The sequence below is a fragment of the Parus major genome, chromosome 10 (genome assembly GCF_001522545.3).
Source record: "Parus major isolate Abel chromosome 10, Parus_major1.1, whole genome shotgun sequence".
In the NCBI taxonomy this organism is placed as follows: Eukaryota; Metazoa; Chordata; class Aves; order Passeriformes; family Paridae; genus Parus; species Parus major.
This window is the reverse complement of record NC_031779.1, coordinates 18,004,427-18,020,730: the sequence shown is the minus strand read 5'-3', so window position 1 is coordinate 18,020,730 and position 16,304 is coordinate 18,004,427. Positions and strand designations below refer to the sequence as shown.

General features: G+C 47.0%; 1 protein-coding gene and 1 non-coding gene across 9 annotated transcripts in view; one reads left to right on the top strand and one right to left on the bottom strand.

Annotated features, from left to right (window-relative positions):
- Positions 1–15,801, bottom strand: part of RAB11A (RAB11A, member RAS oncogene family) — a 40,194-nt gene extending 24,393 nt beyond the window's left edge. For 7 of the 8 annotated variants that reach the window (XR_004498865.1, XR_004498866.1, XR_002002113.2 and 4 more), the window contains exons 1-4: positions 15,656–15,801; positions 7,771–7,966; positions 6,655–6,848; positions 5,633–5,713 (exon numbers count right to left, since the gene is read on the bottom strand). Coding sequence is in view for 4 of the 8 variants with exons in the window: in XM_015638583.3 (XP_015494069.1) it covers positions 5,633–5,713; positions 6,655–6,848; positions 7,771–7,966; positions 15,656–15,695 (511 nt within the window). In the remaining 4 variants the exon portion in view is untranslated. The remainder of the gene's footprint in view (positions 1–5,632; positions 5,714–6,654; positions 6,849–7,770; positions 7,967–15,655) is intronic. The other variant, XM_015638581.1, reaches the window with a different exon arrangement.
- A 205-nt stretch (positions 15,802–16,006) lies between these two features.
- TRNAQ-CUG lies at positions 16,007–16,078 on the top strand. The gene has a single exon. It is a non-coding gene; the product is annotated as a tRNA-Gln (tRNA).
- The last annotated feature ends 226 nt before the right edge of the window (positions 16,079–16,304 follow it).

Below are 16,304 nucleotides of genomic sequence, written 5' to 3'. Positions count from 1 at the left end.
GAGGAGAAAGAGCTGATCAATATGTGCACACCAGCAAAATGCCATCAAAGAGTTAAACCTGGGGGAAATCAGGCATAGCTTTGGAATTACATATGTAATGCAATGAAGCTTCCACAGAAGTTCAATTGTGGTGTTTTCTAGATGTAGAAAATAAAATATATTTTTGCAACAGAAATTACTTTTTTAACAACTGTTTTACTTCCTTTGAGATAAGAGTCAGTAAATGGAGAGAATTCACAAATCTCCATGCTGTGAATGAGAAAACTATGTGGCCATCCATTCCTTCTGCAGGTCCTTAAGGCTCCAAGGACAGTGGTCACATGTTTGCTGATGTATCCACAAACAGGATTAAAGGGAACCATTCCAGATTTCTCTCCCTGATAGGACTGCAAGGGCAATTTCTTCTTGCTGAGCACACTCATCACGTCTATGACCCAAGCAGTGTTAAATCTTCAGAAAGGGTTGATTTGGGCCCCTTCAGCAGCACAGCAATCCTTTACAAGATGTGCTGTATGAAAAATACGGGCTCCAGATGAAGAGATTCTGAACCAAGAGCAGTCAGAGAACATGGGATAAACACCTGCACAGAGAGCCTGCCCCTGTTCCTGGGGCTTGTCATGGCTGATGGTGCTGCACAAAATCTCAGAGCAGCTACAGCAGCACTTCAGCTGCACAGAGAGAGTAAAGCGTGTGTAGCACTTCACCCCCAGAAAGGAAATACAGGACACCAAAAATAGAATGTGGGGAACTCACTTGCAAATTTGAATTTGAAAAACATTAAAAAAATGAAATAGTAAGCTAAAGCTCAGTTTTACAAAAAGCCCCAGCTCAAGACTGAAGACAGGGACAAACTGTACATTCAAATGGGTTTTTCATATGCAGTCAGGTACAGATCAAGTCATTAAGGCAAACAAACAAGAGCTGAACAGGTTAAAAGATTTTCTGATTTCATCCTTTCTCAAGCTTGATCTTCTTTCCAACCATCTTACACATAAACAACCTCACAAGTGAAATCCATGAAAGCAGACCTTTAAAGCCTCCTGCAGCCCGGTGTGTGAATGTGCAGACAAGGTTCAGCTTGGCCCCCTGGCAGTGATCAGCTGAGCTGGAGAAATCTGCTCTGCACCTTCAGGACAAGCTTTGTGCTCAGGGCTGGCAGCCAGTTCACTCCCAGTGCAGAACAATGCCTGTTCCCATCAACAGGAAAAGCCTCTGGCCACCTTTGTTACTGGGAATTCTCCGGTAGCACCTTCAGCAACAGCAATTCTGTTTCACAGAGAATTTCCTGAACAAGTTCACACAAGTCCCTGACATATCACACACTTCCTCCACCCCAGCAGCCAGGACTCACACAAGGTGTCCTCTGTGTGACAGCCTCATCTAACAGCAAACAGCCCCAAAGCCTTAAAAATAATCTTAACAGCACCAATTCCTTACTGATAATGAATCTCCTCCTTCTGACTCTGGGAACATCTTCCCATGATCCTTCCACAACCCCCCCCAGAAGCCCTGCAAGTGAATCCATGTCAACAGTCCCAAATTTGCTGCTCCCTGGTGCTTCTCCCTCCTCTGCAGAGCAAAGCTTGGTGCAGCCACAGCCTAAATGCTAAAAGCTGCCCTTCCCTTGTGAGCTGCACACTCAGCACACAGGGCTGTGCTGCTGGGGCAGGGGAGGGGGAACAGCCCAAACCTGCTCTCCCTGGGGCAAAGTGCCCAAGCCTGCACCGGAACTGCTGTGCCCAGAGAGCTCTGGGCTAATGAAGATGTGTCCTTTTTAATGAAGACACAGAATCTGGGCTCTGCTCAGGAGCTGAATGAGACCTTATTAAGGGCACATTCAGCAGAATGCGTCACTGTATAATGGGGAACTGTGAGAGACAGGCCTTGCACTGTGAGAGCTGGGAAAAAGTGACACTGCTGCCCAGCAGGAGCTGGGCCAGGCCTTGGCTGCCCAGCCTGCACTGGGCTTCCATTCATTTTCAGGTGTACAGAGACAACAAAAGAGGAAATCCCTCAATTTTTTGATGTTAATTCTCTGATGTTGTTTCCTTGGTGATGGGATTCCTTGGAGATGAAAGCACGGCAGAATGCGGTGTGGGAACAGAGACAGCACAGAGCCAGGCAGGGAAGGGAGGCAGACTCCAGTTTACTTTAAGGATGCTTTATCCTGCCGCGAATGTTCAGGGTGACTGGGATCATAATACCAGTCTCTCTTATTTGCCAGATGATACAAAGCAGCTTTGTGTGCACAACAGTCAGCCCTGGCAGACTAGACATCTTGGAACAGAAGAATTTGGATAGGGACCATTACTCTAAGTAACAGATGGGAAAGGTCCTCAAAACCTCATCTGGAATCCACAGCAGGACAGGAAGCTCACCACATGTTTGATACACCCCCTCTTAAAGTTCTCTATCATATGGGAAGAAGAAAGAAGAGCTTTTTATCCCTTATTCCACCTGTAGCAACAGATCACAGACTGTGCCAACTCCACTGGATTTGTATTTCCCATGGCCAAAGCCATCCATTCAAAGTGCTTGATCTGAGAATCCAGGTGTGAATAAGCTTAACAGGGACCCTGCTACACCTCCATCGCTGTCCCAACCAGACCAGCTTCAGGAGGGCTGGGAAGAAAGGGGGGTTGCAGACCTTGGTCACAACACCCTGCTCAGGAGAGATCCCAGCAGCTGGGGGAAAAGCTCTGAGCAGCCTGGGGTGTCTGTGGTGCAGTTCCCAGGACTGCAAATACCAGCAGGGCTGGTGCAGCAGCTCGTCCTGCCCCTTCTGTCAGCCAGCTCTGCTCACAGCTGCTGGCAACGCCTGCTGGCTTCCCCAGCTTCCTGCTCCCAAGGACAGCCAGCATTCCACCCACAGGCACTGAGCTGGGAGGCAGCCCTGCCAAACACACACCGGCCAGGATTCTGCGGGGTGACTCCAATAACCACATTCCTCAGATGACTGCCCCCCTCTTTCCTCCAAAGCAAGTCATTAAGAGAAAAAGCCAGCTGTGAAGTGAGCTCCAGAACAGCCCTCCTTAGCGTGCCAGTCACAGCCCAGCTGGAGCCGACCTGCTGCTCAGGCACTGTTTACTGCACCTCTATCTGCCCCAAACACGAGCTCCTGTCTGGAGTGAGCACATGCCCACTAAGCACGAGTGTTTCTTCCAGTACAGCTGAACTGATCCCTCCTTGATCACAAGGATCCTGTTCACAAACCCAAGAGCTCTTCACCCCAAACACTGTCACAGCAACATGCATGCAACACTGACATCCATGGAAAAGCAACAGCCTCAAGAACCTGTCAGAGCCCACCACGAGCAGGTTTTATCACCCTTTTGTTCACCCATTACAGACAGCTGTGCTTACAGACATATTAAACCAGAAAAAAAAAAAAATCAAACCTCCATGGATTAGAATCCAAACGCACTTCTGGAATAAAAGGTACTGTGGGAAGCGTGTGAGGAGAGATAAAGAAAGCCCAGCTCGTACCTGAGAGGTGAGTGAGGTGCTTCCCATGGCAACAGCAGTGCATCCTTTGAGCATCACATGGCTCTGAAGAAGCCCAGGGCACACAGGAAACTTCCCACCTCTCCAGTGTCACTTAGAGAACACAATGGGCCAGCAGGAGATGGGAATTTTGAGGTGACCAGTCTACAAGGCTATGACAGCCTGATAGCCACCCTGGGAGGGAATAAACTCCCTGATACACCTGATGTTGTTTTATTAGTGCTAGTGTATGTAAGTTCATTAATTAAGCTGCATCTGAGAGCCCTGAGCCCTCTGCAAACAAAGTGGGAACAGCAAGGCTGCTTGTTCTACACAACACTCAGCACACCTGGCCAAATCTAACCTCAAAGTTGATGAGTTCCTGAGAGAAGGGATACCAAGGACATGGGCATAAAGGAAGAAGTCTCAGGTTTTGGCACTGACAAGTAAGCAGTGTCTTTCCTCTGAAAAATCCATGCCCAAATTCATGTGCATTTTTGACAGAAATGCCTTTAGGCATGTGAAGAAAACAGGAAATGCAGCAGGCATCCCAACACCTCTGCATTCAGCCACTCCTTAGTCATCCACCCTCTGATGGCACTGGCAGTTTGTCATGTTGGGAACAAAAGTGTGATCTAACAGAACTTCTTTCTTTTTGAAACAAATTTGTGCAATGCTGGAATTACAACCGAGTGACTACACTCAAGTTAAAAGGGAACCACATGGTTCAATTAAAAAGGAGAAAAAGTTCTTTATTCAGCTAACACAAACACACTTTCAGCTGGTATCTGCACAGCAGCACTACTGCTTAGGAACCCAGGGTAAGAACACAATAGAGTCACAACTGTCAGAGGCCTCTAACAAACTCGGGATCAAACAAGGAACAGATGGACAGAGGCAGCTACTACCCCAGCAGCCCAACACCTCTCTCTGCTGCCAGGCTGTCCATAAAGCATTTCAAACAACTGAAGAAATGCTACAGGATTTGTACTTTTACTACAGTAAATAACTTCCTAGTTCTATCCTCGCATGTTCCAGCATGGCTACCAGCACATTTCTGGTGTGTTTTTAAAGGAATGTCTAAATTAGGTGGCAAAGAGGAAAAAAAATCAGAACTGACTAGGTGTCAGTGTCACAGCAACAAGATCTGATTTACAGACAGTTTAGAAGTGGGGCCACTGCTCATACCAAGCACATCACATAACCTGGCACATGCTACGCTGGGAAGGAGGGACTTTACATTCAAACTGGAAAACATGTTGGAGGCAGTTGGAGAAAACAAGAGACTGCCTGGCACACCTAGAACAGAGACACAGGAAACAGAGGAGTGTCTCAGATGTTTTGGCAACTCAGACTACAGCATTTGCCAAAGCTGGGAATGATGAAAGCTCCAAAACCAGAGGCCAGTGTCCCACTGTGCCCTGGCTGCAGCTGACAGGGTGCACAGAAGTGCAGAAGCCTCGTGACAGGGAGTGACTTCCACACCAATTTGTGAATTCCTACTCCACCTTTACAAGCCAGGGTTAAGTTACGGTTCCCCAAATTGAGTGTCTCAACTTTAAGAAGTTTTGCCTACCTAAACAAGGCTTTAAACAAAAAGGAAGTACTTTATCTACAGAGCATAAAAATGCAGCACTAACTGCTGTCACATGTTACACAGGCCAAAAGTCCAGACAGGACTATTGAATACAACAACAGCAACTCCTGCAGCTCAGGAGTCACTATGTCTCAAAGGAAGGATCTCTGCTCTTTCATCCCCTTTTCCTTGGCAACTGCTACGGTCACCATTAAAGATGGAAACAAACTGGACTGACTTCTCCTTGATAAACAATGGCTGTTCTCACTTGATGCCAGCATGAGACAATTCCCTCCTGTGGGCACTCCCTGTAATGGGAGATGGAAACTGAAACACAAACCAGGCTGACAAGAAACCCAGGGCAGATCAAAGTGAACAAGGATTCATTCCCCAGTCCAAGGCCAGCCTTTAAATTGTGACAGTTTGAGACTGGACTCCAAATTTTAAGGCTAATGAAGAATGATTAAATAACAACATTTTAAACACTTTGAAGGCAAAGAAATGCCTATTTGCATCATATCTGAGCAGCCTTCTGCCTTTCCCCCTTGAAGCACAAAGCCCTGGATGACTCACCTGTCAGAATAGTCTGGAAAGCTGCTTCCACATTTGTAGAGTCTAAAGCAGACGTCTCAATAAATGACAAACCATTCTTCTCTGTGTGGACAGAAATACTATAATTACAGAAGAACAGCACATTTCTGTTTCCCGTCTGGAAAAGCTTCTGTACCAGATAATATTTGTAGTGTTCCTGATGAGACACCCAGGTATCAAAAGAAAGTAAAACAAGTTGTGGAGTTTTCCCCCTTAAGTGATGGGAAAGTGACACCACCCAACATCAACATTAGAATTTACACCCACTCCCAAGCACAGGTATCAGCCCAGTGCTGACTTACTTTAAGGCACATTTTCCTGCATCACTGAAAGGGATAATCTGTTGTAGTTTCTCTGTATGAGAAAGTTCCCCAGATTTCCTTCAACCTCATCAAGTTTCTCCACCTCCCACCTGCTAATGTATCATAGCAGCTAATTTAAAAGGAATAGAGCAGCAGAGGGAATGACATTCCTCCAGCTGCAGGCAGGGATCCTCACGGGATCTTAAACTCTGCCAGTGGAGCTACAGCAAACTTTAACGTGAGGAACCCAGCTACACTCCTGGATGAAAGAGACAGGGCCTAGAACAAGGCTTATGGAAACTAGAACTACTGTTCACAGACCTTAATTACATAACAAAAGTCACAGAGAGCCAGTTTAATGAAAGTATTTGGCCACAGGCACCTGTGTAAGGCTGCAGATCAGTTGGGACACAGAAGGCAAAGCTACCACCACACAAGAAACCCAAACCTAAAGCCACAGGCACAGCTTCTGCAAGACAAACAGTGCCCAGGCAAGAGAATAAATCTGGTTTAAAATGTCCAAGTGCCTCTGGCTGATTCTTGAAACAACATGAATGTTCTACAAGGTCTCCTTTCTGACTGAATGTGACATGTGACACTGAGGGACATGAGCAGCCGCAGGTTTGTTCCTCCTACCCACACACTCCCCAAGCCAGGTGGGCAGATCCCCAGACAGCAGCAGGAAATTCCTGAGTTCCCAACCTGCGAAAGCTCTGGCCTCATCTGTGGGGACGGCTCTGAGGTGGCGCAGGTCGCTCTTGTTGCCCACAAGCATGATGACGATGTTGCTGTCAGCGTGGTCCCGCAGCTCCTTCAGCCACCGCTCCACGTTCTCGTACGTGAGGTGCTTGGCGATGTCGTACACCAGCAGTGCCCCCACGGCTCCACGGTAGTACCTGGGGACAGGGGAGGGCCAGCCAGACACAGTGAGGTTACAGGAGGCCGTGCAATAGTGGGGAACAGCTCTGGCTAAGCCAGCTATGCAAGCAATGCCCAGGGCAATTCCCCAGTGCCGTGGGACCGGACACGGGGCAGCGGAGCAGCCAGACGAGGCTACGCCACAGGGCCAGCTCAGAGTCTGGGAGCAAGGCAAAGCCCATGTCTGTGGGGAAAACCTGCATCCCAGACATGAAACTGGGCTCTGTGGGAAGCTGCTGCCACCTTCCACCTCTGAGCAACTCCTGAAAATTCTCCCCCACCCACCACTGTGGGTGCAGCACAGGCACGGCCCAGAGTGATAAGGAGACCGTAGAGTGACTCACTGGGTCATAAAAATGTCAGCATGATCTACTCCCTTTACCAAAGGCCACAGCTTCTTTTGAGTGAGAGCCACAGCAATGCTTTCAAAAGGAAACAGGCTGGATTCTCCCACCCCACATTTCCCTCCAGCTCCACTGAAATCCAGCTTTTCCTATGCTGGCTTTTAACAATTAAACAAGCACACAAGTGAGCAATCTTTCCTGGCTGCTACAAGAAGGTTTCAGCTCTTAGGTTACCACTGATAAAACGACCAGGAACACTGATATTCCTTTTATCATTCACTTCCATGGAAATGAGTCTCTCGAAGCTCTTGCATTCTAAACTTGAAATGCCCCCAGTTACGTGTCATGAGAGCACTGCAAAGTAAATCAGTCTGCACAGGAACACACCAGATCAAGTTTCTGAGCTGAATAATATTTAACCTTCCCACCACCAAAGGTTGTGGCTATTACCCAATAAAACACAAACACCCCTGTTTGCAGTTGGTGAGGAACTGGAAGGGCCCAAAATTGCCCTCCTCAGCCAAAGCTTGTCCTCAGCCACCCAGGCTCCACTTACGCTGAGGTTATGGCTCGGTATCGCTCCTGCCCTGCTGTGTCCCAGATCTGAGCCTTTATTGTCTTCCCATCCACCTGGATGCTCCTTGTGGCAAACTCCACTCCAATGGTGCTCTTGCTCTCCAAGTTAAACTCATTGCGAGTGAATCGAGACAGAAGGTTGCTCTTGCCTACTCCAGAGTCTCCAATAAGTACGACTGTAAGACAAAATGGTATCAGACTCCAGATGTAGGTGTTGCATTGAAAATCACAGGCAAGAAATATTTCTTTTAAAGAGTGAAGCATGAAGGAAAAGAATGGAAACAGCACCATCCTTATCATGCATTTCCTGTCCAAGTCTCAGTACTTCTGGAAAACCAGAGCTGCCACAATCACCAGCATTTTGAACAGATGTTAGACTTGACTTTTATTGGTTATATTTCAGCCTCCTTTGCCCGGCATGGAAGAATATTCCTCTTTTAGGAAGAATACAGATGGGTTTTAGGAAGACTACACTGCAAACATTGGTGACCAGTTATATTTCCTTGAACAATGCTAGAACTAAAAAACAGAACACAACCCCTACAACCACACAACTGAAATCCACTTTGCTGAAGAAGTCCAAAACACAAGGCAAGCAGCAGATTCTGCTTTCATTTTACACTCCTCATGCCTTTGCAGAAATGAGGTTCCCCACTGGGGGAGAAAAATTTGTGAATGAGAAGAGAACCAAACCAAAGAACCCCCAAGGCAGCATCACCCTGCCAGCCAGTTTGAAATGATTGCTGAACCACAGCTCTCTGCCCTTCTGCAATCCTGACTGCTGCTGTGGATCCTGGACACATCAGGCCAGCACCTGAAACTGCTCAAAAATGCTGCCAGGGAATTGCTGAGCCTCACAACTGGATCCACCATTCCCTGGCTCAGCTTGACTCAGCAGCAGTGCCAAGGAAACTAATTGGAAGGATTCAGCTATGCTTGACAAGAGACTGACAGAAGGTTCGAAGTCCAGTTCCTGTAGGAAAAACAGCATCACGGGGATTTGTTGCAATATCTTGTAACACTGAGTTGAAAGGTGCAAGTTTAAGTGTAACTTAAAACTCAGTACCAAGAGGCGAAGAGAAGATGAAATGCATTCACAACCAGAATCACATGAACAGGAGCCTCTTGGGGTGATCCTATGGCCTTGAGGATGGTAAGGCTCCAAAGCAGCAGTAAGGGAAAGGGAAGAAAAATAAGGTAAAATCTTTGAGAAGAAAGGCCAATAACAAAGTTCAGCACTGAATCAATGCCAGTCCGAGAAAAAAAGTGCACACTCAGGTAGCAAAAAATATTGTGTCTTTGTTTATTTACAAAAAAAACAATTACTTGCTCAGTAACACACATCATTAACTGTTAAGACACCACAACACAGCGTTAAACATTCTGTGTGGTACAACAAAGCAATGAGTGCACCAAAGACACTCAAGGACACAAACCCCCCGTGGGGTCTAGCAGCAGAAACACTCCTATCTGCTGCTGCAGCCCTCTGCAGCTCCTGCTTAAAAAATGCAGAGCAATTCAGGCAAGATGGGACTTTGCTCTGACTGGAAGGGCAGAACAGCACCTTTTAAACTCCCTCCATAAATGAAAACTGCTGCAAATACTGGCTTCAAGCACGGCCTTGTGCAGAGTACTTCATCAAAATAAACATCTTCGCAGCTGCCTGTGCCAGCTGACTCAGCACACAGCCAGCCAAGCACACGAGCTGCAGAAAGCACCCTCTGTTAACCTCTCCTGTGTAGGAAGATCACAAGAGCAGGTAGGTGGCAAGGCCCAGTGCTGAATGCAAACAGGAGTGCTGAATGCAAACAGGAGTCTGCTTTCCTACGTGCCAGGTCACTGCTGAACAGCTCTGCTGGCACAGAGATTCTACATCCTGATAAACCCAGGGCAGGGGACAGAGCACCACTTGCATCACCACCCCTGGCAAACAGCCACAGCTTTCCTCTGCCACTGGCAAGTCACTTCTTCAACACTGCTTTGGCAGGTTTGGACCATGGCTTTAGATGACATCATGTTTGTATTCACTGGGACACACAAGTTCCTAGGAGGGGAAAAGTTGACGCTCCCTTTGCACAGCTCAGTCCTGCTATCACCCAGCAGTGGCCTGAAGCTTCTCTAAGCAAGAAAAGCAATCCACATTCACTATTTCCTTTTCCCAACAGGATGCACCGCATACCTGTTAAGTATTCTCTCAAACCTGTTTTTGCAGTTCAGTGCAAAGCCCACCTTTAAGTCATTTAACAATAGAGGGATCTCTTTAATTCCTCTGCCAGGTTTCCTTCCTTACCTTGTCTGAATCCCACACTGCTTATGTTCTGAATGGTTTCCAGCACCAGATAAATGTGTCCCAATTATAAGGGGAAAATAATACCTTCCTCCTTGAAGTCAGCTATTTCCTCTACTTAATTGGGCCACTGCAGCTCCTCTTGAACACGGACACGAGAACAGCTTGGAATGTCAGCAGGCGCCTAAGACTCCTTACACCTTCTGCATTTCTGCCAGTCTGGGCAAGTATCACTCTTTAAATAAAATTATAAACTGAAACACTTTTAACAGCCACTCAGATTATGTTATTAATTTCAGTTTTGCTTTCCTTATCAAGCCACCATATTCTGACATTTTATACTACGCAGTGTTCCCATGTGTTACATTCTTAGCATAGAAATGCAGTAGGAATGACCCTGGATGGCCAAATCCCATACTAAACACCCCAAGCAAACAGTTTCTGGGAGGGAAATGACGCTATCTAGGCCATGATAAAGCTAATTGTTCCTGCACATTGTCCCTTCCATTGGGCTTTTCTTCCAGAAACTCACTCCTAATGGTTAGAAATTGCCTTCTGATTTTCAGAAGGAATTAGTGGTCAGCTGACTGAGGTGTCCATGTGCCAGCATTCTCCATTAGCTTATTAGTGTCTTCTCCCAGTGGTGTTTAGGCTGGGGTATTTACAGAAAGCAATCACATCTTGTCTGGGCTTTGTTGTATTTGCTAAATACAAAAACCTGTCAAATGGTTCTGTATAAACACATTATTCATTTCCCCAAACACCTTCCTCACAAGTTTTTCAGTTTCTTTTCAGCACTATCAGAACTGCACACCTCATTCTAAGCTAGATCACCCTGTGGTGCAGACAAGAATTTTAGTATTTCCATCTTTTCTAGGCACACCTGGAGCTGGAATTATTTCTCCTGACCACTTCACCTTGACGACTCAGTCTGCCTGTCATCAGGCCTAATTGTTCAGCTTTATTTTACCAGAGACCAAGTCCTCAGGGATAAACCCTTACATCCCAAATCCCAGCTCATCTGGAGGATCACAGTCCTCATCAGCACGCAGCTCTTTCAGTACCACACTCCCACTTCCCCTGTCCCACCCAACTTGCATCATCCACAAATTCCTTTTCTACATCAGCACTGGAAGGAGGAAGGTCTGGAGGAAACATTTTAACAAGTTCAGCCATAAGACCCAGTCCTGAGATTAATCAATAACCAGCTGTAGAGCAGCACCTCCCTCACAGGAGCAGCACCTAAGGAAGTTGCACAACCAAGGAAAATTGTATTGGCACATCTGGAAGTCATGGAAATGATCTCCCAGCCCCAAGTGACTGGTTTAGTGGTGGCACAGTTCAATACTTGCAACCACGTGCTTTCAATCAATGCATTTGACTTTCTACAGCATTTACTACCCCAAACATTTATGACAAGCATACAAGCATTCAGTGGAGAGAGAAAAATAAAGGAGCATGAAGTCCACAGTACTGTATAAATTTCAGTCTGTAATTCCAGATTTATTTCTGTAGAAGACCAAAATAAGAATTCAATTTCCTAAGCTGCATGAGAAGCAATTTAGAGAACTATGTCAAGAAAGGGTTATTAATTTTTCACCAACATTCCAGCTCGCTCACACAATTTTTATTTCTGGAAAACCTCTTCGATTAAATTTTCAGAAAATATTTTAATTATCTCATTGAATATAAGATCAGTTGGAAAATAGGGTCCAGCAGCACTAGCTTGTGTTGTCTGTGGCAAAAGTTATTGCACAAGTCGCATATTACAGGATCTAGGACAAGCACACCAGCACAAGGAAATCACCGTGTCTAAAACCTGTCTCTGCACTGAGCTCTGCCATTAAGAGACATATCAATAAAAAATGTGGACATGTCTTCATGGCCCCTAGAAGAACCTGCTGATGAATCCCTCTCCCTGCCTACCTCAGCTGGAGTTTGAGGGGCATGTGAAAAAAATGTCTTGATCCTACACGTCATAGTTGGTTATAAACCCAACATGGTCATGACTTATTTTAATCTCTCTCCTCAGCTGGGCCCCATTTCACTCACTCTTTTTCTGTCACAAAGAGAACTGGCACCCCAGAGGCCTTTGGGACAGGGATTACCTGTCAATACAATAAATGAAATCAGTGAAACCTCCCAACAGCTCTGCAGTAAATGGCTGCACCAGCAGGTTTGCTGCAGAACCAAAGTGCCTCCACATCTGAGGCAGGGAAAGCCAAGGGCTTCTACCACTGTCAAACCAATAGATGTCATGCAACCACGCATTTATCTAAACACACAAGTAAAAATGTGTCTTCTAAAACCCCAAACCAGCAAGCTGGTTCAGTTTCAGAGCATTTCCTCAATATCAAAGGGAGAAGCTGGAGAAATGAACATGATGCAAAGGAGAAGGCTGAAACTGGAGTTTTTCTTAGCACTAAGTTGAATGTCACCACAAGTCAAGTGCATGACATGAGTCTGCCCCACATCCAGTCCCAGATGGTCAAGGTGCAGACATAATCTTCCTGAGCTTTGTCCATAGAAAACATCTTCTACAAGTGAGGGTTCCTCATCTATTGCAAGCACATTGATCAAAAAGAACAAAAGGTTCCTGTACTAAAGCCAGGCTTAATTTATTAAGTAATAAAGTAATATCTTTAGATCATCATTGTATTTTTCCTCCTACTAAAATTATAGCAAGTTTTCTATGAACTGGACTTCACAGGCTTTGTGTTTCCTCAGGGGCCATTCTGGTAACAGCAGGCACCGCTCCCAGCCAGACCCTGAAAGTATGGAAGAATACAAAGACTGGAAGAAGAATTAAACAGAAATTGTTTTTTCCAAGCTAGGCTTGGTCTTTCCTATATGCTGAAGAGTTGCAACATAGTCAGAAGAAGCGTATTTTGTAACAGGTCCTGGATGTTACTGTACAGCAGCACAGGTGGGCTCAGCTTACAGCCAGCAGCAGAGTCAGCCAGATTTCAACACACAGCTGCTGTCAGGGGCTGACAGGACAAAACCAGAGGTCTCACAAACAGAAACGAGGCAGCTCAGGCCAGGAGCAGTAAAAGACAGCCAGACTAGAGAACGTAACACGATTGTTTTAACCAGGTCAAACTCTGAACTCAGTCCCACCAACCTACCCATACAGTCCCTTCATAAAGCCAGAAATGTTCATGCTGGATGAAGTGTCCTGACAAACCAACACCCAGAGACTGACTCCGAATAACTGATCTCCAAAAACAATCATGTGTATCACAACAAACAGGCTACTCTCTGTCCTAGCCAGCCCCTGCATCTTCAAATAAGCAATGCCTTCAGACTTGCCATTATAACCATCACATTGACATGCCCCAAACAAGATTTTTTTTTGTTTCTATGAATTCATGCAGGCTTCCAAATCCATTTATAATATGCATGGCAATGCACCACTCCCAAATTTGCATACACACCTGAGGGACTTTGTCCTTTTGCTTTCACCTGCTGCCCAATAAAAGAAGCATTACAGATATCCAGAGAAATTATGACAAACAGGAGATACTTTGGCTATTTGCCCTTATTGCTCACTGTTTAAATTTTGATCAAGCTGTACATCAATTCAGTATAAGGACTATGAATCCATTAGGTCTCTTTTCTGATTATTTTGATGCCTTTCTCCACCTTTTTAATTCTACAACATCCCTTTCAAAATGGATATGCTCTCATACCTACATTTCACCTCAATTCCTAAGATGCTCATGTCTCAAATTCAAACACTGACTTAACATTGTCCTCGAGTTCCTATTTCCTTTTCCAAAAGATTTATCTACCCCTTGCCTTTTTGACTGGTGCCCAGCAAGGAGACATTCGGTTCAGAGAACTACTTGCAATAATTTCCAGATCATTCCAGAGTGGAGACAGCTTGTTCAGAACCACCATCACCTCTGGGAAGTTACAAAAGTTTCCATGATTTTATTACTCTGCATTTTTGTGTTATTTCAGCTGCCACATCAATCCCAGTAAAGTGACATTGCATCAACTTCCTGCAGTCCACTTTAGCCTGGAAAAACCCAAATCATTTATCTTCACAACAGCATTCCCTCCACTCTCAACAGTTTCTATAAACCAAGCTAAACAGAAAAAGCTTTTGCAAAGGCAATCAATTAAATCAGCTTTGCACTTCTCCCTATAACTGGATCCCAACTTATTTTTTCCCAACTATAAAAGGAAGCAGGCCAAATGAAAGATAGGAGCTCTCCCAACAATCTCTGTGTCACTGATATTCCCAGGATTTCACAGCTAAAACATTAATTACAAGCCCACTGCCAGAACTGCATGAACAAGGGTAATTCAAAGGCGTTGATAACCTGCACACAAATACCTACAGTAACATTGCCTGATGCCATTAAACCAGTGGTCAGCAAGGTCCTCCCCAGTGCTGCCAGCTGAGAAAAGAGCCCCTTCTGGAACTTCCTGATTTGATTTCCATAGCTGGACAGATGACTGATTTATAGATAGAAATAATGCCACTTTCCACACGCAATTAGATAAAATAGCCAGCAACAAAAATAAGGTCATTCCTCAAAGTTTTTACAGGAGATTAAGGGTACAGGAAAAAACATCAGTGTTTACTTTCATGATGATAAGCACAAGGTCTCTCACCATTACAATAAAACAAGCAATGCTCTTGATCCTAAATTCAAATTTACAATACCACATCACAATAAACAACTACTTTTTTATACTACTTTGCTTGCTTTTTCAGTGGGATTAAAGAAACTGCACAGCGAACTTTCAAAACATCAGCACTTTTGTACACATTTCCCAGCGGGCTACATGAACCTGTCCAGCAGGCTGGTGTTTTACTCAGCAGGGAGTGAAAACTGAATATTTAACCACCACCTGCAACGTTTTAGCCCAACTTGCCACTGTATCGCAGGCTGGAGGGGCTTCAGCCGCAGAAAACAAGGTATTGCTGCCCTTCCCTGTGGGAGCCAGGACAGATGAAGGCCAGGCTGGGCAGGGCTTGGAGCAGCCTGGGACAGTGGAAGGTGTCCCTGCCCACGGCAAGGGGTGGAATGCGGTTATCTTTAAGGTCCCTTCCCAATCAAACCATTCCATGATTCCATGCGGATTTTATGATCGCTGGGTGTGGAACAGCAGGGATATTCCACTCCTCGCCAAGGCCTCTGAACACAGAAAACAGCAAGTCGTATTACTTGATTAAATTAGTGCATCATCTGCCACTGCTGAGTATATCTCACCACACTAAAGCTCTATTTAACAGCTGGACAGGATTCTTATCAACCTTGGCGAGTCCTTATCAGCCCTGGGCATCCTTTCTGGCGATCTTTGCTCGCCACCCCACAGACCGGCCGCCGCCTCAGCCTGTTCCCGGGGCGGGCTCGGACGGGCGCCGACACCAAATCCCCGCTGCCAAACCCTGTCCGAAGCTGACATTTTGGGGTGAGGGAGGGACACCCGAGCGGGGCCCGGCGATGCCCGGAGCGCTCCCCCCGCCCGCCGGGCCCCGCGTCAGGGAGCGGGAGCGGCCCCGGCCCCGCCCGCGGGCCCCGCTGCTCTCCCGCCGCCCGCCGGGCCCTGCCCGCCTCACCTTTGAAGAGATAATCGTACTCGTCGTCGCGGGTGCCCATGGCGGGTGGCGGAGGAGCGGGACCGGGAGCGGAGCGGAGCGGGGCCGGACCCTCCCTGCAGCCGCCGCAGCTCTTCCGCCCTCCGCGCTCCGCCCGCCCGCCCACAGGCGCTTCCGGGGCAGCGGCGCCGCCGCACGACCGCGCCTGGGGCCGCGCCGCGGCCGCGCCCTCAGCGGGGTCAGAGCGAGCGGGGGTCCCGCCCGGCCCCCGAGCAGCGACACCTCCCCGGCACCCCGGGAGAGAGCGGCCGCGCTGCGGCGGGGGAGCGGGGAAAGGGACTAGAGGCGGCCGGGAGGGGGAGGTGGCAGAGCGGTTCCATGGTGTAATGGTTAGCACTCTGGACTCTGAATCCAGCGATCCGAGTTCAAATCTCGGTGGAACCTGAATCTTTTCTTCCCTCGTTTCGTTTTTTTTCTTTGCGTTCTCTGAACTGCCCGAGTGAGTCCCTGTGCCCAAACCGTGCATGGGCACACCGAGCTCCCTGAGTCCTGTGCCCAGGTGATGGATGGGCGTGCTCTGAGCTACCTGGGCCTCCTCACACACTGAGAAAATCTCACCTCACCCCTTGCCTGGCGCCCACCAACCTTAAACCCCATCACAGGGTGGGTG